The 23,554-nt window shown below is 49.7% G+C and overlaps 1 protein-coding gene and 1 long non-coding RNA gene across 2 annotated transcripts in view; one reads left to right on the forward strand and one right to left on the reverse strand.

Annotated features, from left to right (window-relative positions):
* ANKH (ANKH inorganic pyrophosphate transport regulator) overlaps window positions 1-23,554 on the forward strand; it is a 92,008-nt gene that overhangs the window by 54,564 nt on the left and 13,890 nt on the right. Inside the window, exon 13 of the mRNA XM_006165249.3 lies at window positions 2,817-2,912. Coding sequence (XP_006165311.1) covers window positions 2,817-2,912 — 96 coding nt within the window. The remainder of the gene's footprint in view (window positions 1-2,816; window positions 2,913-23,554) is intronic.
* Window positions 4,063-9,152, reverse strand: LOC102496959 (uncharacterized). The gene is made up of 3 exons (XR_336973.3): window positions 8,791-9,152; window positions 6,413-6,525; window positions 4,063-5,174 (listed from the first exon to the last, which is right to left on the reverse strand). It is a non-coding gene; the product is annotated as an uncharacterized LOC102496959 (long non-coding RNA).

The raw sequence follows: 23,554 nt of genomic DNA on the forward strand, positions 1-23,554 counted from the left end.
CTGCCCAGAGCCCTTTCCTGGGCGTGGCGCCTCTGTGGCAGGTACTGGTAAGGGCCTCCACCCACTGCAGACTCTGGCCGGGCCTCAGAATGCAGAGCTTCTCCTGAAGGTGCTTTCAATCCTTGCTTCACCAACACTGAAGGGACGCAAAAATGGAAAAGTACCTGTTGACGCTAACGTGGATGATGCTATCTTTAGCTGCATTGATATGCAGTGTATTCATGCTGGCAAAAGGCATTTTGCAAGCTGTAATGCTACACGGTTATTGAATCTATAAAAAAATTTTAATAATAAAAAATAGATAAAGATTAAAAAAAAAAGTCAAGCATTTAAAATAAATAAATAAGCCCTTGCTTCTCCGGCTTGCAGAAGGTGTGAGGTATTTCAGGAGCGAGTGGGCACTCTGAGTGGGTCCACTTCACACCACAGCAGGTGTGTCAGGAGGAGAGAATTCAATCAACGGTTAGAAATTGTTTTCCTCTCAAGAAATGTGTGTGGAAATAAACCCTAGCAAATCAAAATGGATGGAAGTCTTCCTGCACAATTTCGGGGCCAGCTCCTGGAGCGCAGGATCACATAGTGGCACCGGTCGGGAAGGGCAGGTTCTGAAGGGTCGGAGCTTCCAGCTGCACAAGTCCCATCAGAAGCTGGCTCGGGCCACCTTGAAATAAGGAAATCCAGCAATGTCACACTGTATGGTTTTGTGACCCAAGAAAAATGGTGCTGTGCTTGTGATCCCAGAGCTTAGGAGCTATGAAGGGGCCCTTTGACGAGCATACATACCTCTAGCCAGAAACTCAGGTTACTCGGGATCCGTTGAAAACCTCCCCTTGTTTCCAGACATCCCAGCGCATTACACTGAGCCGCTTTCGTGAGTGCTGTCTATTCGCAAAATCTTATGCCCTTCTTCATGTGTGGACTTTCAGAATTACTACAGTAACTGTGAAAATCCTTAGCCTCGTTAGGAGTTCCAGAATAAGAGATGTAAATTTCTCCCACACTTTCTGGGAATTCTAGCAACATGTGGACTGAGAGAAATTCCCACGCGTGCAAATTCTGATATTCCGGTATCACCTGCATGAGGGTGTGCTTCTGAGTGGACCTCACAAACAAAATGAGCACTGATATTGATCCGCGCATATGTCCTAGTTTATTTCAACTGTATTTGTGAAAACATGCGCTGTTTTACGGATAAATGACCCCTGAAGGAACAGCAGCACGCTGCCCTCACCGTGGGTGGTGTGTGCGCCGTGGCCGCCTGACTCAGCACCATCCCTGACTCTGCCCGCCGGCAGCACACTGTAGTAGCTGGAGGCCGAGATTTGCCCTTGGTATGGCAGTGACTGGCATTCGCAAAAGCAGATGGCTTTTAGAGACTGGAGTTGGGAAAACGTTCAGAGGTTTGTGCAGGTGGTATTGCACAAGGAAGGGAGTCAAGAGCAGTCCCTTTGCCTCCACAGAGAAGGACATGCAAAGGCCCCCTTTTTTCTTTTAGAGATATTTTTTGCTATATTTTAGACATATTTTGCTGTATTTTAGAGAGATTTTTGCTCACTATAGAGACAGAAAGCGAGAAATCACTCCCCATGGGGGAATGCCATGCCACAATCCCTTCTTCTTCATTCTCCTCTTGGGATTTTGGGCATGCACACACACGTGCCCGGTGCAGGTTTTAAGCCACTGGGTCCAGGACTCAAACCGCGATTGACCACGCGGGAGTCCAGCAACGTAACCATTTTGCCATCCGCTGGTCTCTCAAAAGCCCTTTCTAAGTGGATTCTATAATAGCAATGTGTGTGCACACGCCCGTGTGTGTGTGTGTGTGTGTGTGTGTGCATGCACTGCGTGCGCCTGTGGTTTGTGTTGAGCTGGATGTAGAACCAGGTGTTCAGGGCGTGTTTTTGTTAGCTCTGGGACTAATTGGATCCAACGTGAGGCCAGGTTATTTTTGTCTGCTGACTTTCAGGGGTGGGTGCAGGGAGCCCACTGTGCAGCGGCCAGAAAGCTCAAATGCCACCAGTGAAGAGGAGCCTTAGCACCTGCATGTCTGCTTCAAGCCCATGCAGCCCATGCTCTCCAAGCGCCTTCTCCCTGAGATTGTGCTAAGTGCTTCCAGGCTAACGAGCTGGGAGAGACACATGGGGCTTTATCTCCGAGCAGCACAGCCTCACAGGAAGAGGGCCCCGCCCTGACAGCATCCAGGGTCAACCACGGCACAGGAAGTGGGGCCGAAACCCAGAGAGGCTGCAGGGAATGGATCGGCTGTGTGTAGAGATGATGGCCTGGAAGGGAGGCGTGGTTTTGAAAGTCACATGATCCAGTGAGAGGCGGGACAAAAGCATAAGGCATGTTAGGGAGAGAGAAGAAACCCCACCTGGGAAGCAGATTGAAAAGCAGGGGTGGGCAAGCGAGTGTGGGTCAGACTGAGCAGGGCCTTGTATGCCCTGTGGAGTTGAAGTCCATCCAGTGGGGAGGAGAACCCCCAAGGTCATTGAGCAGGGCTTGGCAGGTGCAGAGAGGCCCATGGTAGCCAGGCACGGGGGCTGCTGGGGCTGGAAGGAGGTGAGGCTCTGGGCTGGGCAGGGACTCACACTGGAGATTTAGTCTAGAATTTGCTCTGGATAATATTCCCATACAGGAACTTGACAGCTGTCTGCGAGAGACCCATCCTGACAACCGCCTCCCAAGCTGTCACTTGGAACCCATACTTCAGACACATCAAACCAGACAGCACGAGGCGCTCTTTAAGAGCCACCGGGGGTTCAGCCAAGGACAGCTCAGAGCCCAGTCATCACTGTCATTTTCTTTTCCCCCAGAATAACCCCAGCAACAAAGTGGTGAGCACGAACAACACTGTCACGTCTGCCCACATCAAGAAGTTCACGTTCGTGTGCATGGCCCTGTCACTGACGGTGAGGACAGAATCTCTTTCTCTTTCTGTTTTGGTTTTCCTGAAGGATAGAGTTGCCATCTGAAAGGGAGAAATCTTGTTTGTTACCATGTAATGTTATGCTAGATTAATTAACCTCCTCAAAACATTTTCTTTCCAAAATGTCAGCAATTGTTATTCGACGAGAACCGTGATTCTAGGAATCAAGGATCTACTGACATTTCTTGGGACTCAGTGCTCAGGAAACGCGAATTTTGCCACTACCTTGTGTAATACTCTTGTCTTACTGTAAACAGTTTCATCTATTTTTTTAGAACGTTCAAAATTAACTTTGCAACCATCCCTGTCCCTTTTCCACATCGAGCCAGTATTAATGTCAGTTTCCCTGGGAACGTCCCTCTCCAGTGACATTTCTGCTGATGTAGCCCCACTTGTCTGTCCGTCACTCAGCACGTACTAATCAGCCCCGCCCCGGCTCTCAGGCCCTGTCTGCCTGGCAGGGATATAGCTGTGAACAGTGTGGCTGGTACAGCACCATCCACGGGGCCTGTGGGGGTCTCTCGCACACCCGGAATGAACCACATGCAGCTTTCTTCATCAGACGCCCGTGGGTAATTTCTACGTGTAAGACAATGTCAAAAATCATCCAGAGGGGGGACCAGCAGTTAGCGTAATGGCTATGTCACTGAACTCCCATGCAGTCGACTGTGGTTTGAGTCCCGGACCCGGTGCCTTAAACTCATGCCAGACACCTGTGCATGTGTGCCCAAGATCCCAAGAGGAGTATGGAGGAGAAGGGATTGCGGCATGGCCACCCCCCCAGGGGGTGATGTATCACTTTCTATCTCTCTGTCTCTCTGTCTCTCTCTGTCTTTCTGACGCATGCATGCACCCTATAGCAAAAACCTCTAATAAAAAAAAAAAATCATCCAGAGGGTCAACTCCATGGCCCAGTGGCTAAGGCAGTTGGATCCCACGTGGTCGACCATGCAGTTTGAATTTTGGACCTGGTAGCTCAGGAAACACACTGGGCACATGTGCATGAGTCCCAACAGGAAGGAGACGTGGAGAAGAGATTGCAGTGTGACACAGTGTGACATCCTCCATAGCGGGGACTCTCCCTCTCTCTCTCTCTAGTGAGCATGTGCACCCTCTAGCAAAAAAAAAAAAAAAGGGGGGAAAGAATTGAGAAACTGTGTACTGTTTTGTAATCCAAATGACATGGTCTGTGATTTAAGGTTGTTTATGCACGTATCGACAAGAACAAAACACCTACTACTCAAGCAGTCTTGTTTGTGGACTGTGCCCTTCTGGTTATGGTGATGGAGGTGAACAGAGGAAAAGAAGAATTGTGGGTCATTTGAACTCAGTTCAGTTTTCCTTGTTTGTTGTTGGGGATGCACATTTTCTGTCTGGTCCCGGACAGTATACGCGGCGTAAGTGTGCGGCAGCCATGCTGGGGTGTGAGGTCGTCATCATCCCTAACTAGCTAAGAGGACCCACGGCCGTGGGAGTGCGAGCGATGCTGTCGACAGGACTGCAGTAACTGACAGCCTTCTCCCCATTCTCACAAGAGTAGTCCTTTAAAATCAAGACCCGCATATGTTTTAATCCGTAATGGCCATTTTTTCAAAGCCCACAGCTTAATATTTGATCCATTGACCTAACACCCGAATAGCTATAACGAGGGCAACACGAGACAAATACCCCATTGCAGAGTGCCTGACACCGCTGAGTCATGACCTTGTGTCCTCGGCTGCCCCTGTCGCCACCAGCAGCCCTCCTGCCAGTTGGTCCCTTGTGAAACTTGGGGGGTGTTGGAAACAACAGCCCTGGCTCACGGAGAAGGAATTTCTGATAGCATATTCCAGAACAGTGACCCTAGACAACCCTGCTCCCCAGCTGGCATTATTTCTTTGTATGGCGTGAAGATTTTTCCATAGTTCCCTAAAATATTAGCAAAACACTGCACAACTTTGAAACCGTTTAAAAGGGTACTTTAGGGGGAAAAAAGAGAGAGAGAAATTTCCATTCCAGGAACAGACCTCAGCTTTTGGAGACTGTTAAAAGACTGGAAGTCGAAAGTTGAGTTGGTCCTGGTGCCAGGTTCTGCAACTTGGCCCTCATCTGCGTAGAAAGTGTGTAGCTGTGGTCACTGGCGGCTCTGCTGTCCTGTGCCTGCCCCTCTGTCCTCCCTCTGCGCCTACGTCTTCCCACAGCCAGTGCCGTCGTGGCGACGTTTTTATCAGGTTGGGTTCAAGAATATTCTTTCTTTCTTTCAAGTCTGTGGGCAATAATTTGTACCTCTTTAAAAAAAAAAAAAAAAGAAAAACTACCTGCGACAAGTTTATTTTGAATGATAACTACTTAGGATTTGGAAAAGTGCTTACACTTCAGAGGTAGAGGTTTTACTTATGTATTTCTTCTAACCCTAGCTGTAAAATCCATCGGCAACTGTAAGTCTCTCATGACAAATCTTCACCTTAGAAATGGAGGCTCAGCATCGTTGGTTGGGCCAGCCCTGTAGCCTAGTAGTTAAGGGTGCCACATGGTCTTCCACAATCTGAATCCTGACCCTGGTGGCTCAAAAAACACACTAGGCATGGGTGCATGCATGCCCCCAATCCTGGCAGAATAGAGAAATGGAGGAGAATGAATTGAAGTGTAACCACACCCACAAAGGGGATGCTTTCTCCCTCGCTGTCTCTCTCTGCCTCTCTGTCTCCCTCCACTGAGCATATGCACCCTCTGATAATTAAAAAAAAAAGAACATGAGCCTTTTTTTTTTTTTTAAAGTGAGGAATCACCTCCAAGGAGGAATGGCCACACCACAATTCCTTCTCCATCATTCTCCTCTCGAGATGTTGGACATGCACAGACACATGCCCAGCATGAGTTTCAAGCCACCAGGTCCAGGACTCGAACTACACAGTCACCCATGTCAGCCATCTGGTAGCCAGTGCCTTGACCTCCATGCCACCTACTGGCCTGAGAACATAAGCCATTCATTTACCAAAATAAAAAAAACTCTTTGTTAGAAAGGAACTTAGAGATGAACTAGTTAAAACCTGTTCTTTGTCAGACAGACGAGTGACTTGTGCAAGTTCCTAGTAACAGGACCAGCTAGGAGCCAGCCTGTGGGCCTGCGCTCTCATCCCCATCCTCTGTGCTATGCTGCTCCCAGAGACTAGGGAGGAACAGATTTTGACCCTTCGGCCTGCAGACCAGGGACTTGCCGCCACACCTGAAGAAGTGGTTTCTTTAACACGAAAAACCATAATATATGAGTTTGCAGCTTATCAAGTGCTTCACATACATTATCCTTACAATTCAACCAATTGATTCAACAGCTTAGCGAGAGGAATTGTCATTAAAAGACAGATAACATGGAAAGGGACATTTTTCTGGATTAAACCTAACACTGTCACTATAATAGGCACCTTTTTGTAGCACTTTCTATGTCACATCATATAAAATGTGCCACTTATCTAAAATGTTCCTTGTTATCATATACAAAAGTACCTTTTATATCACGAACCATGTTCATTCGTAGACATCTGTGGCTGCTCACTGGCCCTGCCCTCCCTCAGGTGGGGTCTCTGGTGCCATCTTCCCCCCAGGGCTGTACATCCTTCCTGACACAGGAAAAGGCCACAGGGGAAGAGTAAGAACACATGAATCACCTCCTCGTAACTGCAAGGTGGCACCCACCCTTAGCAGCAGCTTTCCTCTTATTTGTGTGCATTTTTCCTGTATTTAAAGCTTTGAAGAGACTCATGGTGTGGTGGTTAAGGCAGCTGGATCCACATGGTGAACTGTGAGGTTTGAGTCCCAGACCAAGCAGCTTAAACAACATGCCAGGCACGTGTGTGTGTGCATGTCTAAAAATGCCAAAAGGAGGGAGAAATGGAGGAGAAGGGATTGCATCATGACTGTCCCCCATGGCGGTTGAGGGGCATGCTTTCTCATTTTCTCTCTCTCTAGTGAACATGTGCTCTCTGGCAAGTTTTTTTCTTTTTTCTTTTTTCTTTCTTTTTTTTTAATGAGGCCACTTTACTTCCCAGTCTGTTTTCCTTTTTTGAATGTTAAAACCTTTTATTGTTGGGGCCAGCAGATGGCATAACTGTGGTCCCATGTAGTTGACTACAGTTCGAGTCCTGGACCCAGCCTCTTACAACTCATGTCGGGTGCACGTGTGTGTATGTCCACAGTCCTGAGAGGAGAATGAAGAGGGGATTGCTGTGTGAATGATTTCTTGCTTGCTTTCTCTCTGTCTCTCCAGAAAAACACATGCACCCTATAGCAAAAATCTCTTAAAAAAAAAAAAAAAAAAGCCTCTCAATATCAGGAAACTGTATCGCAGAGGTCACTAGAACACTTGAGAGCAGCACGCTTCGTGCTCATCCCGCAGCTGACCTCACGACACAGCGTGTAGCTTTGTGGCGGTTCTGTAGCGTCCACACACCACCAATGAGAGCACCTGTCTTAGTCCACTTCCCTGTCACTAACAGCTGAAGGCCACGTGGGTGATTTATGAAAGTAGAGATTTACTTAGCTCACAGTTTTGGACACCCAAGGTCAAGGGGCCGTCTATGGCCTTCCAGTTGCCGGAGACTCTGCAGAGTCCGCGGGTGGCACGGAGTATCACACGGTGAGCGGCTGCATCTGCGTCTCTACATCCGTGCCCCTTATCAAGTTGGTCACAGAGCTATCGCCCTGATGACTAATCTAGCCCTAATCGCCTCCCAGAGGCGCCACCACTTACTATCACAGTCGGATACAGTTCCCACCCTCTTAATACTGTCACAGTAGGACCACCGATTTTTACACATGAATTTTGGGGGGCATTTTCAAACCATGGCAGTGTACTTTCCTGTGCATGGCTCTTTGGGGAAGCTAGCTCTTGTCCCTGAGCCTTTAAGAAGGGCTTACCCCATGGACCCCGCCAATACCCAGTGACTAAGTGCTAGCTGCATTTCAAAGGAGAACCTAGGCTTTTCAGAACAAAAATTCATTCTTCCCATCAGAAAGCACTGTCTTAGGGCCCTGACAAGTCGAGTTTCATATCTGCTTTTCCTGGGAAAAATACGGTGAGTCATTTTTTTCTTTTTCTTTTTTTTTTTTTTTTTTTTGAAGAGGTTTTTGCTATAGGGCATGTGAGCTTGCCAGCAACACAGAGGGAGACAGAAAGCAAGAAATCACCCCCCCGGGGGATGGCCACACCACAATCCCTTCTCCTCTGTTATCCTCTTGGGATCTTGGGCATGCACACACACATGCCTGGTGTGAGTTTAAGCCTCCAGGTCCAGGACTCAATCTATGGTCGACTACGTGGGAGTCCAGCGACATAGCCATTTAGGCCAACTGCTGGCCCCAGGCTATGTCACTTTTGACAGTTAGAGACTCGTATTTGCATGCCACAATACAGATGCTCATCTACTCCCTATTGGAGAGTTTTGGTTTAAATTCAGCATATCCGTCCTACTCGAGATCTTCTTATCCACATATACATATCCAGGTTTGTTTTTTTTCAGCTACTAGGCTCCAAGAAAAACAGCCCTTGTCTTCTGGAACAGGGGGTGAATTCAGGAAGAGGGAACAGCAGAAATATAGAAGTATTTCCTGTTCTGGGCCAGTCCTGTAGCCCAGTGGTTAAGAGGGCCAGATGTCACATGGTGGACCATGATTCGAATCCCAGCCCCAGCAGCTTGGACACTGAATGCATGTGTGTGTGGCCCAGACCCAGCAGGGTGGGGACACGGAAGAGAAGGGATTGCGGAGTGACCATGCCCACTGAAGCATGCTTTCTCCCCCTCCTTCTCTTTTCTGTTTCTCTCTGGCAAGTGCATGTGCCTTCTGAACCTAAAGGAAAAAAAAGTATTTCCTCTCCCTATCAGTACCTGGCTTTCGGTCCTTCAGAGGCGCCGTCAGGCACGTGAGGCAGGAGGCTAAACTCCTCAGGAGGACGAGGGCGAAGGGCGAGGTACCGTCGGTTGGTCTGAAAGATTAGCTCACAGTGCTGGATTTGCCAGATGAAAATGAATCCCCTAGCAACAAGGGAGTGATCGTCGTGCAGAGTGGGGACAGCACGGTGGCACAGACCAGCCAGCCGCTAGCTGCAGTGACAGGAACAGAAAGCACAGGGCACTGTCTGGGGCAGCCCCTGGAGCAGCGGCTGCAGTGGCTCAGTTCACCATGGGGACTGCAGGGTGGCAGAGCTTGGAGATGAGACAAAGGCTCAGGATAGTGACCCAGAAGCAAAGAGAGGGCAGGACCAGCCGCAAGGAACTGGCAGCCACTGGTGCCCGAGTTGGAGCTGGCGGCCACTGTGCCCTGAACCGTCCGTGGAGCCGCATCGGTGTCACTCACATGCCTGACAGCAGTCATGACGAGTGTGTCCTCAAAGGTTACTGCTTTCAGGGGCACCCTGGGCTGGCCGGCTGCAGGGCTGGCCGGCTGCAGGGCTGACGAGAGGCCACAGGCACAGCAGTCCTTCTTGTTGGCAAAGGCAACCGGCAATGCCAACCTTGCAGGAACTCGGCCTCCCAACCCCTTGGGCTCTGCCAAGATTTTGCATGGACTCTTGATTTGGAGGTGAAATTGTAAAGCGCTATTGGTGATGTCTTTGCTGTCAGTCTTTTCAGGAGGGAAGCAGTGTCCCAGAGAGAGCCAGGCCTTCCTCTTTCTATGCACCAAGCTAATTCAGTAAAAGCTGATGGATCAGACTGCCAGACTTACCAAATTTGCCACATTCCCTACAACGCGTTTGTTTGTTTGAACTCTCCCTAAAGTTCCTAGCAAATCAGACTCAGCAGCGAGGTTGTCACAGCCGGGGCTATCTTTAGTGGACCAGGTTCCATTTGGACTACACAATGGCACTTTAAGGACATTGGGTGTTCTCCAGCGCCTGCTGCTGTGGCTTTGAGGAGCTGGTGCCAACAGAGGGGCCCCCTCTGCTCCAGGGGAGGCAGAGAAGAAGCCATGCAAAGCACCAGCCTGGCAGCTGCTAATGCTTCCCAAGCCCCTTTGTACCCAGAGGAAATGGGCACCCGTCCAGACGGAGCTCGGCAAGCAGAGCCAGCAAGGCACCTTCGCGCAGTGGACAACCTCCACGGCCGCACCCAGGAAGAGTCAGAGGGAGGCAAGAGCAAGGGGCAATGGCAGGAGACTGAGCTCCATGGAGCAGTGTGAGGGTCAGACAGAGCAGGAGAAAGACTGATCAGCAAAGGAGAGAGGGGGCGAAGGGTCAGTGGCAGAGGTAGGTGCAGATAGCTGGAGAGAGTATGGAGGTCCAGAGACCCAGGAGCTTTCAAGCCCTCCAGGACCCTGCAAACTCTTCCAGTGCAATTGCTATAAACTTTAGGGGAGTTTAAGAAAGGCAAGTTTTTGTTCGTTTGTTTATTTGTTTGTTGGAGAGGTTTTTTTGTTTGTTTGTTTGTTTGTTTGTTTTATTTTTTGCTATAGGGCGCATGCACTGGCCAGAAAGACAGAGACAGAGAGACAGAAAGCAAGAAATCACCCCCTAGGGGGATGGCCATGCCACAATCCCTTGTCTTCCATTCTCCTCTCAGGATCTTGGGCACCCACACACATGCACCCAGAGTAAGTTTAAGCCACCGGATCCGAGACTCAAACTGTGATCGACTACATGGGAGTCCAGAGACATAGCCATTATGCCAACTGCTGGTCTCAAATAAAGGCAAGTTTTTAAGAGATTGATAAATCGGGCCCACCGTAGCTGGTTAAAATGGCTGGATCCCACATGGCCAACGGCGTGGCTGAGTCTCCAGCCTTCAGGCAGCATCTATGGCCTGCCTGGAAAGTGAGGTCGCCAGCAGCTAAGACGTGGTTTTGGCGCAAAACATTCCTGGCTTTCCCCAAGGGGTTACCTCTGCTTTTCCGACTCTAGTCAGATGGCCTGGCCAGGCATGTGAAGCAGATGTGTTTGAATCTTGCCTTGACATTATGCTGGGATCTCCTCATCCCTTGGAGGCCAACCCAAGCCTGAAAGGACCACAGTGTGCTACTGAGAAGCAGTGTGTGTGGTGGTTGCTGCCTTAAAAACCCACTCGCTATAAATCACTGCCAGCCGGTTGTCCATGGCCTGCCTGTCATCCCCTCTAGAGGTGGCTCTTAGCTGACATGGTTTGAGGAATGAGTTGACACTTACCAGAAAGAAGTTTCCAGAAGGCCGGGATGCACACACTGGAGCCAACCCCTCTAATCTCTGATAGACCTTGCCCTTGAACCTGCAGAGGACTTCAGATGTAGGCTGCTCCTCAGTGGGCGGCTGTGGGACTCACATGATGCTTGACCTCCTTCTCTGTGCCTGTTAACTTAAAGGTGGGGAGGGAGTCAGAGGCATTTATCTCAAGCTTGGATTCAAGGCTCCGTTGCATAGTGCTTAAAGATGTGGGCCCTAGAGCTCCAGGACCTGGGTTCAAATCCTAAATCCACCAGTCACCTGCTGACTGGCTTTAGGAAAGTCACTTAAAATGATAAGCCTCAGTTTCCCACACTACCACACAGAAATGATAAGAACTTTATCATTATGAGGCTTTTTTTTTTTAAGTTTTGTTAATTTTTTTTTTTTTTTTGGTTTTATTTGCCATAGGGTGTGTGCACTTGCCAGAGAGAGACAGTGAGAGGGAAAGTAAGAAATCACCCTTTAGGGGGTGGCCATGCTGCAGTCCCTTCTCCTCTAGCAACTTTGGGCATATATGCACACACTTTATTGCAAGTCACCAGGTCTAGGACTCGAACCATGGTTGGCCATGTGGGAGTCCAGCATCATAGCCACTACACCACCTGCTGACCCCACCTTATAAGACTTTTAAGAGGGGTATTAGCTGAGTGAAATGCCAGGCATATGCTTTAAGTAAATAATGGTAGCCTTCCTCATTGTCATCAAGCACACCACTGGGTACTCAAGAGTCCCCGACATGTGGGATCCGAAGAGAAAAAGATGGCCATATGTGCAAATAGAGAACACTGGTATATCTGAGACCCATTCATAACTTTGAATTTCATATAAACAAATGTCTGGGGTTTAGGGGAGAGAGTATTTACTTATTTAATTGTATTCATCATTGTTGTCATTTTTAATCTGATCAGAGAAAGAGAGACAGGCAGACAAAGAGAGAGGGAAAATGAGAAAGCCAACTGCTAGGTCCAGGACTTGAACCACTGTTGGCTATATGGGAGTCCAGCTCCTTAACCACCACTCCACCTGCCAGCCCAGGGATAGTATTTTTTTAAAAATCAGTCTCTTGGGGCCAGCAGGTGGCATAGTGGTTAAAGACACTGGACTCCCACATGGCTGACTGTGGTTTGAGTCCTGGACAAGACGGCTTGCTTTCTTACTTTCTCTCTCTCTCATTCTCTCTTTCTCTATCTGGTGAAAATAAATAAATAAATAAATAAAGTTAAATAAAATAATTCTTATAAATTTTTTGGGGGGAGAGGTTTTTGCTATAGGGCGCGTATACTCTCCAGACAGACAGACAGAGAGAGAGACAGAGAGACAGAAAGCGAGAAATCACCCCCCAGGGTAGATGTCCACACCGCAATCCGTTCTCCTCCGTTCTCTCGGGATCTTGGGCACGCACGCACACGCGCCCAGCGTGAGTTCTAAGCCACCGGGTCCGGGATGCGAACCGCGGTCGACTACGTGGGAGTCCAGCGACACAGCCATTACGCTAACTGCTGGTCTCTGTAAATTTTTTAAAAAATCAATCTCTTGATAAATAGATTTAAGTGAGGTCTTCAAAAGTTCATGGAAATGCATATTGTGAGAAAATTATGCATGGATGTCAAGGGGTTTTTACACCAAAATAAATGTGGACACAACTTAGCAGCTTCCAGGAAGCTGGGATAGAGGGTTATCTAGGAGGGATTAGGTTGGAGCCTGCTGGTGAGGGGAGAGGGCAACTCCGTGATCTGTTAAGATCCTCCCTCGCATTCTATTCCTGGAGAAATCCAGGCAGGGGACTGCAGTGCAGCCGGCTCTCCCTGTCAGCCTTCTTGCCAGGCAGGAGGCCCAGCGGTATCATCAAGGAATGGGCCAATGCGAAATGCACAATGAAGGCACCCTATTTACAGAATCTTAGTCCCAACATTTCGGGACTTTAGACCTCAGAGAGACCAGCCCAGGAGGGAAGGAGAGCAGTGGCCGCCGCAGCAGAAGGAAGCAGGCTGAAGAGCCTGCCCCGCTGGGTCTCTCTATGCCACACCCGAGTATGTGAGGTTCAGCTAATCTCGCGACAGTCTGCGCCACTCAGGCAACCCGAGGCCTCAGGAAGCACCATTCCCAAAGACATAAACCAGCATTCGGGCTCTGCCCCCCTCCGCTCCAGAGCCGCTGCTGCCACCTGTGAAGACGCCAAGGTCACTGTCACATCAGTGTCCATAGCGCTCCTAAGCCCAGGAGAGCCAGGCTGCAGCCTCCTGCACCTCGGAAGGTCTGAGCTGCTCTGCTAAGGGGCTGTTGGCAGAGAGAGGTAGAGTGACAACTAGAAGGAGGCCTGGAGTCTGGGCAGCACTCCCCCGCCACCTCTAACTGGGCTGTATCCTCAGTTTCCCCAGTTAGAAGACACGTTTTCATAACTGAAGAGCCAGTTTTGCAGCCTGCAGTTCAGGTGAGCTCTCGATCCCCTTTCTGTCCATCCATCACCCAGACCGCTCTCAAGGCCTCTGCTCAGCCCTTCGTACCTCCATCTTGCCGCTTCATGGGCTAGCACACGAGAACCCCCTCTTCCTGGCTCTGCATCCCATCATTCAATGCTGCACCTCAGTCAAGCCTGCTAACCCTGAGTCCTTCAATCATGTCCCAGAAAGCAAGACCCAGCTGGAAAGCAGGAGAACCCGCCGTCCTGCAGGACCTCCTCTGGCGGGCCTGCTGTCCGCACGCTAAGTTTGGTTCCTAAGAATGCCCCAGCCGTGCTTTCCTGGTGCTACACGTACCCCAACCGTAGTTGTCACTCAGCCGTCCTGGGCAGACACGAAAGGCCTTCCTTCAGCCTGGTACCATGCTGGCCCTCTCTCCAGAACAAAGACGGCTTGTTCAAGGCTTTGTTTCTGCTAAGCTTCTGCCCCCGCGTGGGAGGTGGAGACCGCTGCCTCATTGTTCCATTATCCAGGAGAAGAAAATGGCCCTGTGTGTGGAGATGGAGAGAGGAGCAGAGGTAAATGGACAGGACTCGGGCTTCCTCATCTCAGGCCCCTCGCAGTACCAACGTGCTGGTAACCACCGGCCAGAACATCCCAGCAGCCTAAGACGTCCCAGAACTGGGAGAAAGCAAGGCTCCTGAGTCCCTAGGGCCTGGGTGGGGTGAAATCGTGGGTGAGCCGGGGCAAGCCGCACGTCCCTTTAGCCCTGTGTGCTCATCAAGGAAGAACTGAAACCGAGGCAGCCCCTCCCAGGTTATGTGAGGACCAGGGAGTGCTGTGCGGGAAGCCCACGGCAATGAGCAATGAACGGGAAGGGCCTGTTCTGGACCCCGACTCTCCCTTCACCTCTCTCTGGAAGTTTCAATAGCCCCACATTTGCTGCCCTTTTTGGGGAGAGTTTCTTGCTATAGGGCTTATGTGCTTGCCAAAAAGACAAAGAGAGACGGAAAGTGAAAATTACCCCCCCAGGGGAGATGTCCACGCCGCAATCCCTTCTCCTCCATTTTCCTCTCGGGATCTTGGGCACACACGCACATGCGCCCGGCATGAGTTTAAGCCACCGGGTCTGGGACTTGAACCGCAGTCAACTACATGGAAGTCCAGCGACAGAGCCATTATGCCATCTGCTGGTCCCTACATTTGCTTTTTAAGTCATACATTGTACATTTGTTCGAGAGACACTCAGGAGGCATTAAAACAATTACGTCTGCTCCCTAAAACTCACCTACGCAACGAGCAAATGGACAAGCACGATGGACTGTGATGAGCAAGTTCCAATTTCGTTTTTCAATTCCTGGTAAAACACACACAACAGAACGTTCTTCAGAAGCAGCATTAACTGTTAGGTCGTTGAAAAAGTCAGGGCCTATTTTTCTGTTTGTTTGTTTATTTTCTTTTTAATGCAAAAGCCCGCCATGACTTTTCTGACAACCCCACACGCGCGTGCTGTAGTGCCATCACTGCCATCGCCCACCACAGAACTGCTTATGTCTTGTAAAAGCTGAAACCCGACACCCGCTAAGCCGCGGCTCAGCACCAGTCAAGTTCTCTGTGCAGTATTAACAAAGAACTAAACAAAACTAGGTACGGAACTTTCTGAATAGCCTTCAGATCCAGTGAAGAATAATAGGGAAGGGACCAGCAGTTAGCGTAATGGCTATGTCGCTGAACTCCCATGTAGTCGACTGTGGTTCAAGTCCCAGAGCTGGCGGCTTAAACTCACACTGGGCGCGTGTGCATGCGTGCCCAAGGTCCCAAGAGGAGAGTGGAGGAGAAGGGATTGTGCCATGGCCATCCCCCCTGGGGTGTGATTTCTCACTTTCTGGCTTTCTGTCTCTCTGACTCTGTCTTTCTGGTGAGCTCACGCGCCCTATAGCAAAAACCTCTCCCCAAAAAAAAGAATAATAGGGAAGAAAAATGGTCCCTTCTGAGTTACATGCAGAAAATGAGCAGGCAGGTGATGGACAGCCAGGCGCCCTCTGTGGGCTTGCGATGTATTTTTCTTCTAACCAGTGCTTTGTGCCGAAAGACACAGGGCTCTCAGGCCATGTGTATATTTAGCAGTTTCATTAAACCTAAGTGTTAGCGGGGATGACTTAGTTTTCATATTCTTTAAAAAAAGAAAAAAACTTATTATAAAACTACATCTGAAAATGTCCTTTTGCCCCCGGATATGCTATGACAGTTGATTACGTAACTGCCCTATGGCCGTGTTCGAGGTTGATGTATAATAATAATGATTAGCCACAAGCCAGATGGAGAATACCAGGTCCTCCGTACACACTTCGTAAGGTGCTTCTCCAGCTCGCTAGCTCTGTCACTGGAAGGACCAGCCGTGTCTGAGAAATAAATGGAGCAGCGGCCGGCCCATAGCCCCGCGACTAAGGGGGCCAGAGCCCACATGGTCGACTGCAGTTTGTATCCCAGACTGCTGACTTGAAAAACATGATGAGTGAGTGGATGCCCCAAATCCCGACAGATGGAGAAGGGATTGTGGCATGGCCACACCCCATGGGGGGTGGGGTCCTGTCTCCTCTCTCTGTCTCTCTCTGGTGAGTACACATCTCACCTGGCAGTTAAGAAGCAGACAGGGTTACTTTCATCGAGTGTAAATTGGTGTCATTTGCTGCAGCTGTTTCAGCCCGCTGGAATGTCTGCTGGCTGGGCAGCCATGAACGTCACCTCCTGGTGCATGTTACTGTAATAGCCTTCCCTCTGCCCCATGAGGTTTCCCTCCCTGTGACTTTCTCCCACCAAGAGGTGCCTACGCCAGTGCCTTCCCCTCCAGATCCTCACACGAGCTGTCACCCACCGCCCGAGAGGATGGGTCAGTAGCACCGAAATCAACAATTCCACACAAGCTCCTTCCTTCGGCAGGTCACTGTGGGCCTGCTCCCTGTCCCCTCTTCAGTGCTGATCCCCAGAAGTTGGGCTCAATGGCGACTCTCACACACGTCTGCATTTCTCCCCAGCATATTTTTCCTTTAAAACTGGGCACCACCGAGCGCTCAGTCTGAGTCAGTCCTGATGAAACGCTGTGTCACTCTACTTGAGATGCGCTGACACTGAGCCAGTGTTAGGAAGGCCCTTAGAGAGGACTCCTTCCCACTCGTGTGACAGGGACTGAGAGACCGGCGAGGACAGGCCTCAGCGTCCCCAGGCAGCGTCTCCAGGCAGCAAGGCTCCAATTTTGCTGGCACCACTTGTCCCAGGCTCTGCTTCTTCCTGCACGTTGGCCTCAACCACCCGCTAGCTCTACCTTCATGTGCTACCAAACTGGAGCCTTCTCACTGCCCTCCTGGCCCAGGAGCCCTGTTCTGCCCGTGCCCCCACACAGCACTGAGAGTCTTTTGCAATGTCAATTCGCGCATTTCCCTCCTCCCCCATAGCCACATCTCCCATGGGGAGAAGCCAGAGTCCTGGCCGTGACTGGCAGAACCTTCATGAACTGCCCTGCCCCGCTGCATGCATGCAGCCAACACCCTGTCATGCCATAGCAACCCAAAGGCACGGGGTGTTCTTAGGTCAGCACCAGCACCCTCTGAAAGCCACACAAGGTGGGCATGTGTACTCTGACAGCGTCCTGCCCTGGATGGCCCCTTTGCCCCCAAGTACATCAAATTGGCGCCTTCCCAGGGCGTGACATGGACAGGGTCCTGAGCTGCTGGCTGTTACGGCCAAGCTGCCAGGCACCTTGAGAACTGCCCCGCCCTCTGAAACAAGACGTCTCATTTTCCCATCACACACGCATTTAAAGACCAGCTTTATCGCGAAGACATGTATAAAGTCTGTTTTACTTTTAAATGAAAAAGAGCACATGTTCTTGGTGGAAAAGTACAAAGAGGAAAATAAAATCAAGCCCAGTCTCGGATGCAGACGAGTGCACTGTCACTATCTTAGCTCAGTCCCGGGAAGCCTGGGACAGGATCAGTAGCCTACCCCGATTCGTCCTGCACAGCAGCCTGCTCTGGGAGGTGCATTTTGTGTGCACCCCAGAGCCCTTCGGCATGGGGTCCACAGCCTACTCTGGCAGCCTGCTTATCCACTGGCACCAGAATGTAACCAGCTTGCTCACCGAGCATGCTGCATACTTGAGCAGGCATCGTTTGGGTGGTAAGGCTTTCTCCGTGAACAAACCAGCACGGTGACTTACTTTAAGGAGTCCGTTCCTTATCTCAGCGTGGACTGCCCCAGAGGCCGACAGGCTGGCTCCTCTCAGCAGCATGGTTGTCACAGCAGCCTTGCAAGGGAGACCCTAACCCATTTTAGAGACGGCGCTGAGGCCTGACACGCTCGGGTACCTTGCACAGAGCAAACTGCAGAGAGAACGGCAGGTAGGAGTCACCACCCGGGAGTCGGGGGGCCACCTCCTGACCAGCTCTTCACCCCTTTGCATTGTTGAGGCTTACCTTGGCTTGTCAGGTGGGACTTAGACCCAATTAAACGTCTATTGAACTTTTCTAAGTAAAAACTCCAAATAAAAATGAGGGCCAAGGCCAACTATTTTAATTTGAAACAGCTTCCTGTCATTTACTCTTTCTACCCACGAGGGATAAGAATCATTTACTACCAGTCCAGATTACTCGGGGAAGGGTAGTTCCTTAAATGCATGGTCAACAGTGTATGGAAAGTTGGTGAATCCACAGAGCTTGGCAGTGTTCCCATGCAGAATGGTGTTTTAGTCTGTTTTTCTGTAGCTAACAACTGATAACCGCAGACTGAGGAACTTAGAAAGACCAGAGGTTTAGGCCCCGCCCCATAGCTCAGTGGTTAAGGGAGACAGATCCCCAAGGGCCAATCATAGTTTGAATCCCTGTCCTGGTGGCTTGAAAAGCATAATCAAGGGGACCATAGAGGGGCATAGCAGTTATGTCGCTGGACTCCCACATGGCCAACTGCAGTTCGAGTTCCAGACTTGGTAGCTTAAAAATTATGCTGGGTGCGTGTACGCCCATGACCCTGAGAGGAGAGTGGATAGGGGATTGTGAAGTAGCCATCCTCCTGGGGGGTGATTTCTCACTTTCCCCTCTTACCGTGTCTGTCTGCCTCTGTCTCTCTACCCCTGGCAAGGCACATGCCCTAAGGCAAAAACCTCTTAAAAAAAAAAAAAGAAAGAAAAAAGAAAAACAGCAGACACGGGTATGTGCATGCCCAGAATCTAGACAGGATAGTGAAATAGAGGAGGGATTGTGGCGTGATCATGCCCCATTGGGGGTGCTGTCTTGCATTCTCTCTGGTGAGTGTGCATATCCTCTGGCAAAAATAAGAATAGAGGTTTATTTAACTCACAGTTTTGGAGGTCCAAGTTCAAGGGCCCATCTGGTGAGGTCCTTCTTGGTGGAAACTCTCTACAGAGTCCCAAGGCAACACAGAGGAGCATGGTGAAGACAAGTGTTTGTGTGTCTGTGGCTCTGTCCTGGTCTCTCCTCCCTTCTTATAAAGCCACCAGTATTCAGTCAGGGAAGCCCCACCCTGATGACTTCATCAAATCATAATAATCTGCAAAAGGTTCCATCTCTTAATTCTATAGTTGGATTCAAGTTTCCACCCTCTTCATGCCATCTTAAGCAAATTTTGAAGAGGCAAAAGCACATTGAAATGATAGCAAACAGAATTCTCCGAGGACATGCAGAAATGGCTGGCTCTCTGTGGCTGTGCTTGTACGTTCTCTGAATCCAAATGCTGATGGAGATAGCTAGCTTCTTTAAACCCCATTCCCAAACTCTTGGGAAAGAGACTCTGATTGTCTACAGGGCAGGGACCCCAAGGGTCATTCTGTGGGTCAGGAAGCAGATCTTGGTTAAGATTCCCTTCCCATGGTTCTAGTCACTGTTGACTCAGATTGTACCCTCTAAGATTGGGGTGTTTTTATGTAATGTCTGAGGCTTTCCTCTTCACCTCTGCACTCCCATTTAAGGATCTTCTCAAATGTGGGAAAACTGCATCATGACTTAACTCTTTGTTATATAGATTTAGAAATAAATGTCAAATACTGCCCTTGACACAGAACCACCACATGCAGTCGTGTTTGAAAATGTAAAATTACTCATTGATTTGCCCACTGGACTGTGACCATAGCTGACTGACTGGACACTGCATTTTGAAGTTGTGAATAAAACAGCTGTGGCCCAGGGCCAGCAGGTGGCGTGGAGGTTAAGGTGCTAGACTCCCATGTGGCCAACTGCACAGTTCAAGTCTTGGGCCTGGTGGCTTTACAATCACGCCGGGTGCGTGTGCATGTATGCCTAAGAGGAGAAGGGGTTGCGGTGAAGCCATGTCTCTGGAAGGGGGGTGATTTGTCACTTTCTTTCTCTCTGGCAAAAACAATTAAAAAGCTGTGGCCCAGGGGCAGTTAGCTTCTGTAGAGGCTAGTACAGTTAAAGAAACAAGGAAGCCTACTCAGTGATCATGAAGGCAGTCAGAGACAGTGAGCACACTACATTCTACTAGTGAGTACACCCTGAAATACAAGTCAGTTTTTCAAAGTTCAGAGCAGACGTTTCATGGTCAGTGCCTGCCTGGTCCTTACGAAGAGACTCGCAGTCTGTAAAATAAGAGAAGTGGGCTGTGGGTCTTCTTTTTGTTTAAATTATTGTTTCATGTAACTTTAAATATACAGAAACATTATGAAGAGAGCACAGAGAGTTGTCATATAAAACTGTCATTCACATCCTGGGACAAGCAGTTAATGTAATGGCTATGTCACTGGACTCCCACGTAGTCAACCGCGGTTCGCGTCCCGGACCCGGTGGCTTAAAACTCACGCCAGGCACATGTGCGTGCGTGCCCAAGATCCCAAGAGGAGTACAGAGGAGCAGGGATTGCGGCGTGGCCATCCCCCCTGGGGGGTGATTTCTCGCTTTTTGTCTCTCTGTCTCTCTCTGTCTGGCGAACACACGCGCCCTATAGCGAAAACCACTCCAAAAAAAAAAAAGCTGTCATTCACATCCTAACTTTTACGAAGGCACCAACCTGGTACGTGACAAGACTAAACGCCGTCATTCATCCACAGTTAACGCATTTCTTTTTTTCCCTCCTAGATCCCATTCAGGAAATCACATTGCATTTCATCATCACACGTCCTTCGCTCCCTCTGTTCTGTGGGAATTTCTCAGACTGTCCTTGTGTTCGTGTCCTTGCCAGTTTGGGGGAATACCAGTCGGGAGTCGGGTGTCTGATAGAAGCCTCCCAGTGTGGGTTGGTCTGAGTTTTTTCTCATGGTCAGACAGGGCTCATGGATTCGGGGAAGGAAGATCCCAGGTGTAAAGGGCCATCGTCATCACACTTGATCAGGGGTGCCTGCTGTCACACTGACACCACGGTCAGTGTCGAGCAGTCACCTGGCCAGGGTAATGTTCAGTGGTTTCTTCACTGTCAGGTTACCTTTCCCGTCTGCCGTGCTGGGCTTCTGGAAGGAAGTTACTGTGGTCAGCCCACACTTCGGAGTGGGAAGGTGTTCCTTCCACCCAAGGGGAGGAGCTCATAAATAATCTCTAATTCTGAGCAGGAGGTCTAGCCATTCTGACCCTTTTTTTCTTTTTCTTTTTCTTTTCTTTTTAGAGATTTTGTTGTAGGGTGGGTGTGCTCTCCAGAGAGACAGAAAACAAGAAATCACCCCGCTGGGGAGATGGTCACACTGCAATCCCTTCTCTTCTATCCTCCTCTCAGGATGTTGGGCACACACACATACATGCCCAGCATGTTTTAAGCTGCCAGTTCTGGGACTTGAACCACGGTTGATTACATGGGAGTCCAGAGAGGTAACCGTTACACCATCTGCTGGTTTTTTCCTTCTATCAGCGTGGACTCAGGATATTTATTTTAAACTCTGAGTTATAGTTCAATGCAGTATTATTAATTTGCTGAAATTGTTGCACCTTTGGCCCGTGAGAGATTCTTCTGGTGGGCTCCTGTGTCTTTCTGACACGTCTTATTCTGTGTTTGAGCACCTCCTTGTCTGTGGTGCTATGGATGTCCCGGGCTGGTGACACTGCCTGTCCCTCACCTAGTCCTAGAATGAGTCATTTTTCTGAGGAGCCCTTTTGTTGAATAAATAGAAAACCCAAGGTCTGGGCTCTGGAAGGGCTGGTCTGTTTTGAAGCTACTTCCTAATGAGATAATATTGACAGCGAACTCTATAGCCGAAAACCCAACCCTGCAGTCGCTCAGAGGAACAAATCATGCTCCTTGTCAGTAGTGTATGAGGTTTGAGTTCTGGTTTGGAAAAGTCGATGTCAGTAGCCTCTGCAAATATTTGAAGAACACAGCATGTCATGGTCAACTGGGAGGGCATCTTCTGGGTCGGGACAGCTCTGGGTGAACTCGTGAGAATGGACCTGTTCCTGAAATAGCCTGTATCAGGCAACTTGGGAAGCAGCTTCTCGGAGGTGGTCTGATTATGAGGCCAGGGCTCGTTTTGCTTAGGGGAAGCTGACCTGCAGGCAGGCATGGTCACTTCTCGCAGATGCCATTTCTGCCTCCAGGTTTCGTGCCTTCCTTTCTGGTTAGTGCAGGAGTACTCACTGTGGAAGGTCGGCCAGCGTTTCCTTACTGGAAGCTCGGCAGAGGCTTCAGAGACTTCAGGGAGAAAGAGAAAGGAGGCTTCCCCAGATGCAGTGTTTTTTCCTTTTAGTTACCTGTGACTGCTCAAGGCCCGGACCACACTGATGGCTTTCAGTGTCCCGGAAGGTGCCATCTGGGCTCTGGGCATGTGTGGCTGAGACTCTAAAGAAGCACTCCTCTGTGGCACATGGCCTGGATAAGGGACACTTCGAGTATGCCTGGCACATGGCCAAAGAATCGAGTGACTTAGTAGGCCATTAAATCATACTGTGAAATTTTAGAAACGGAACATTGGACCATGGTTCCAGGAAGCTCCTCATGGAGGTCCACCAAACCTTACTGCTGTGTCACCCAGCCAGGCGTGTTGACATAGATGGAAATATCGGATGGGTGTGGGCACACTCACTGTGGCCCTCACATTGGACTCCCTCCTCCAAAGGTTAACTGGTCATCCCCTACAAGACCATGAAAAGCCTCCAGGTGAACATCATCCACCAGGATGGGCCAGAGGGAGGAATTACCTGGGTCCTTGGAGGCATGCTTGCTCCATCCTTCACTCTGACGATTTCTTTGGTTTGCTGTAACTTAAAAGCCACATTATGATGGGGACTAGCAGGTGCAGGTGGAGAGTGGCTAAGGCACTGGATGCCCACATGGAGGAGCATGGTTTGAGTCCCAGACCTGGCAGCTTAAAAATCATGCTGGGCAAATGTGAGTACATGCCCAAAATCCCAGGAGGAAAAGGGATTGTGGCATGGCCTTCCCCCACTGGGGGGGTAATTTCTCATTTTATCTCTCTCTCTCTGGTGAGCACATGTGCCCTATAGAAAAAAAGAGGAAAAAAAAAAAAAGCGCCACATTATGATGATTTTCTAAAGCCCAAAGAGATTGCAACATTAGTTTGAAGCATTCTCCCATTCAAATAATCAGTAATCACTGGCTCTAAATTGGCATTCATGTTAATGCTTCTGCTGGAAGCTTAGGGGTTTTTTTTGTATTTTTTTTGTTTGTTTGTTTGTTTTTTTGGAGAGGTTTTTGCTATAGGGCGCGTGCGCTCACCAGACAGACAGAGAGAGACATAGAGACAGAAAGCGAGAAATCACCCCCCAGGGGGGATGGTCACGCCGCAATCCCTTCTCCTCCATTCTCCTCTCGGGATCTTGGGCATGCACGCACATGCGCTCGGCATGAGTTTTAAGCCACTGGGTCTGGGACGCGAACCATGGTCGACTACGTGGGAGTCCAGCGACATAGCCATTACGCCAACTGCTGGTTCCCAGGAAGCTTAGGTCTTTAGCAAAGTATGACTTCAGTTTCTCACTGAACCATTACAGAGACCCAGGATGGCTTACCCTCTGTGGTCTTAAGGCACTGATCCAGTTCAGATTCAGGGGAGGTGCTTCCTTATCTCGGTTCTTTATGGTGTTACTGCTA

This window comes from Tupaia chinensis, unplaced genomic scaffold, assembly GCF_000334495.1.
Source record: "Tupaia chinensis unplaced genomic scaffold, TupChi_1.0 Scaffold143836_2, whole genome shotgun sequence".
NCBI lineage: Eukaryota > Metazoa > Chordata > Mammalia > Scandentia > Tupaiidae > Tupaia > Tupaia belangeri.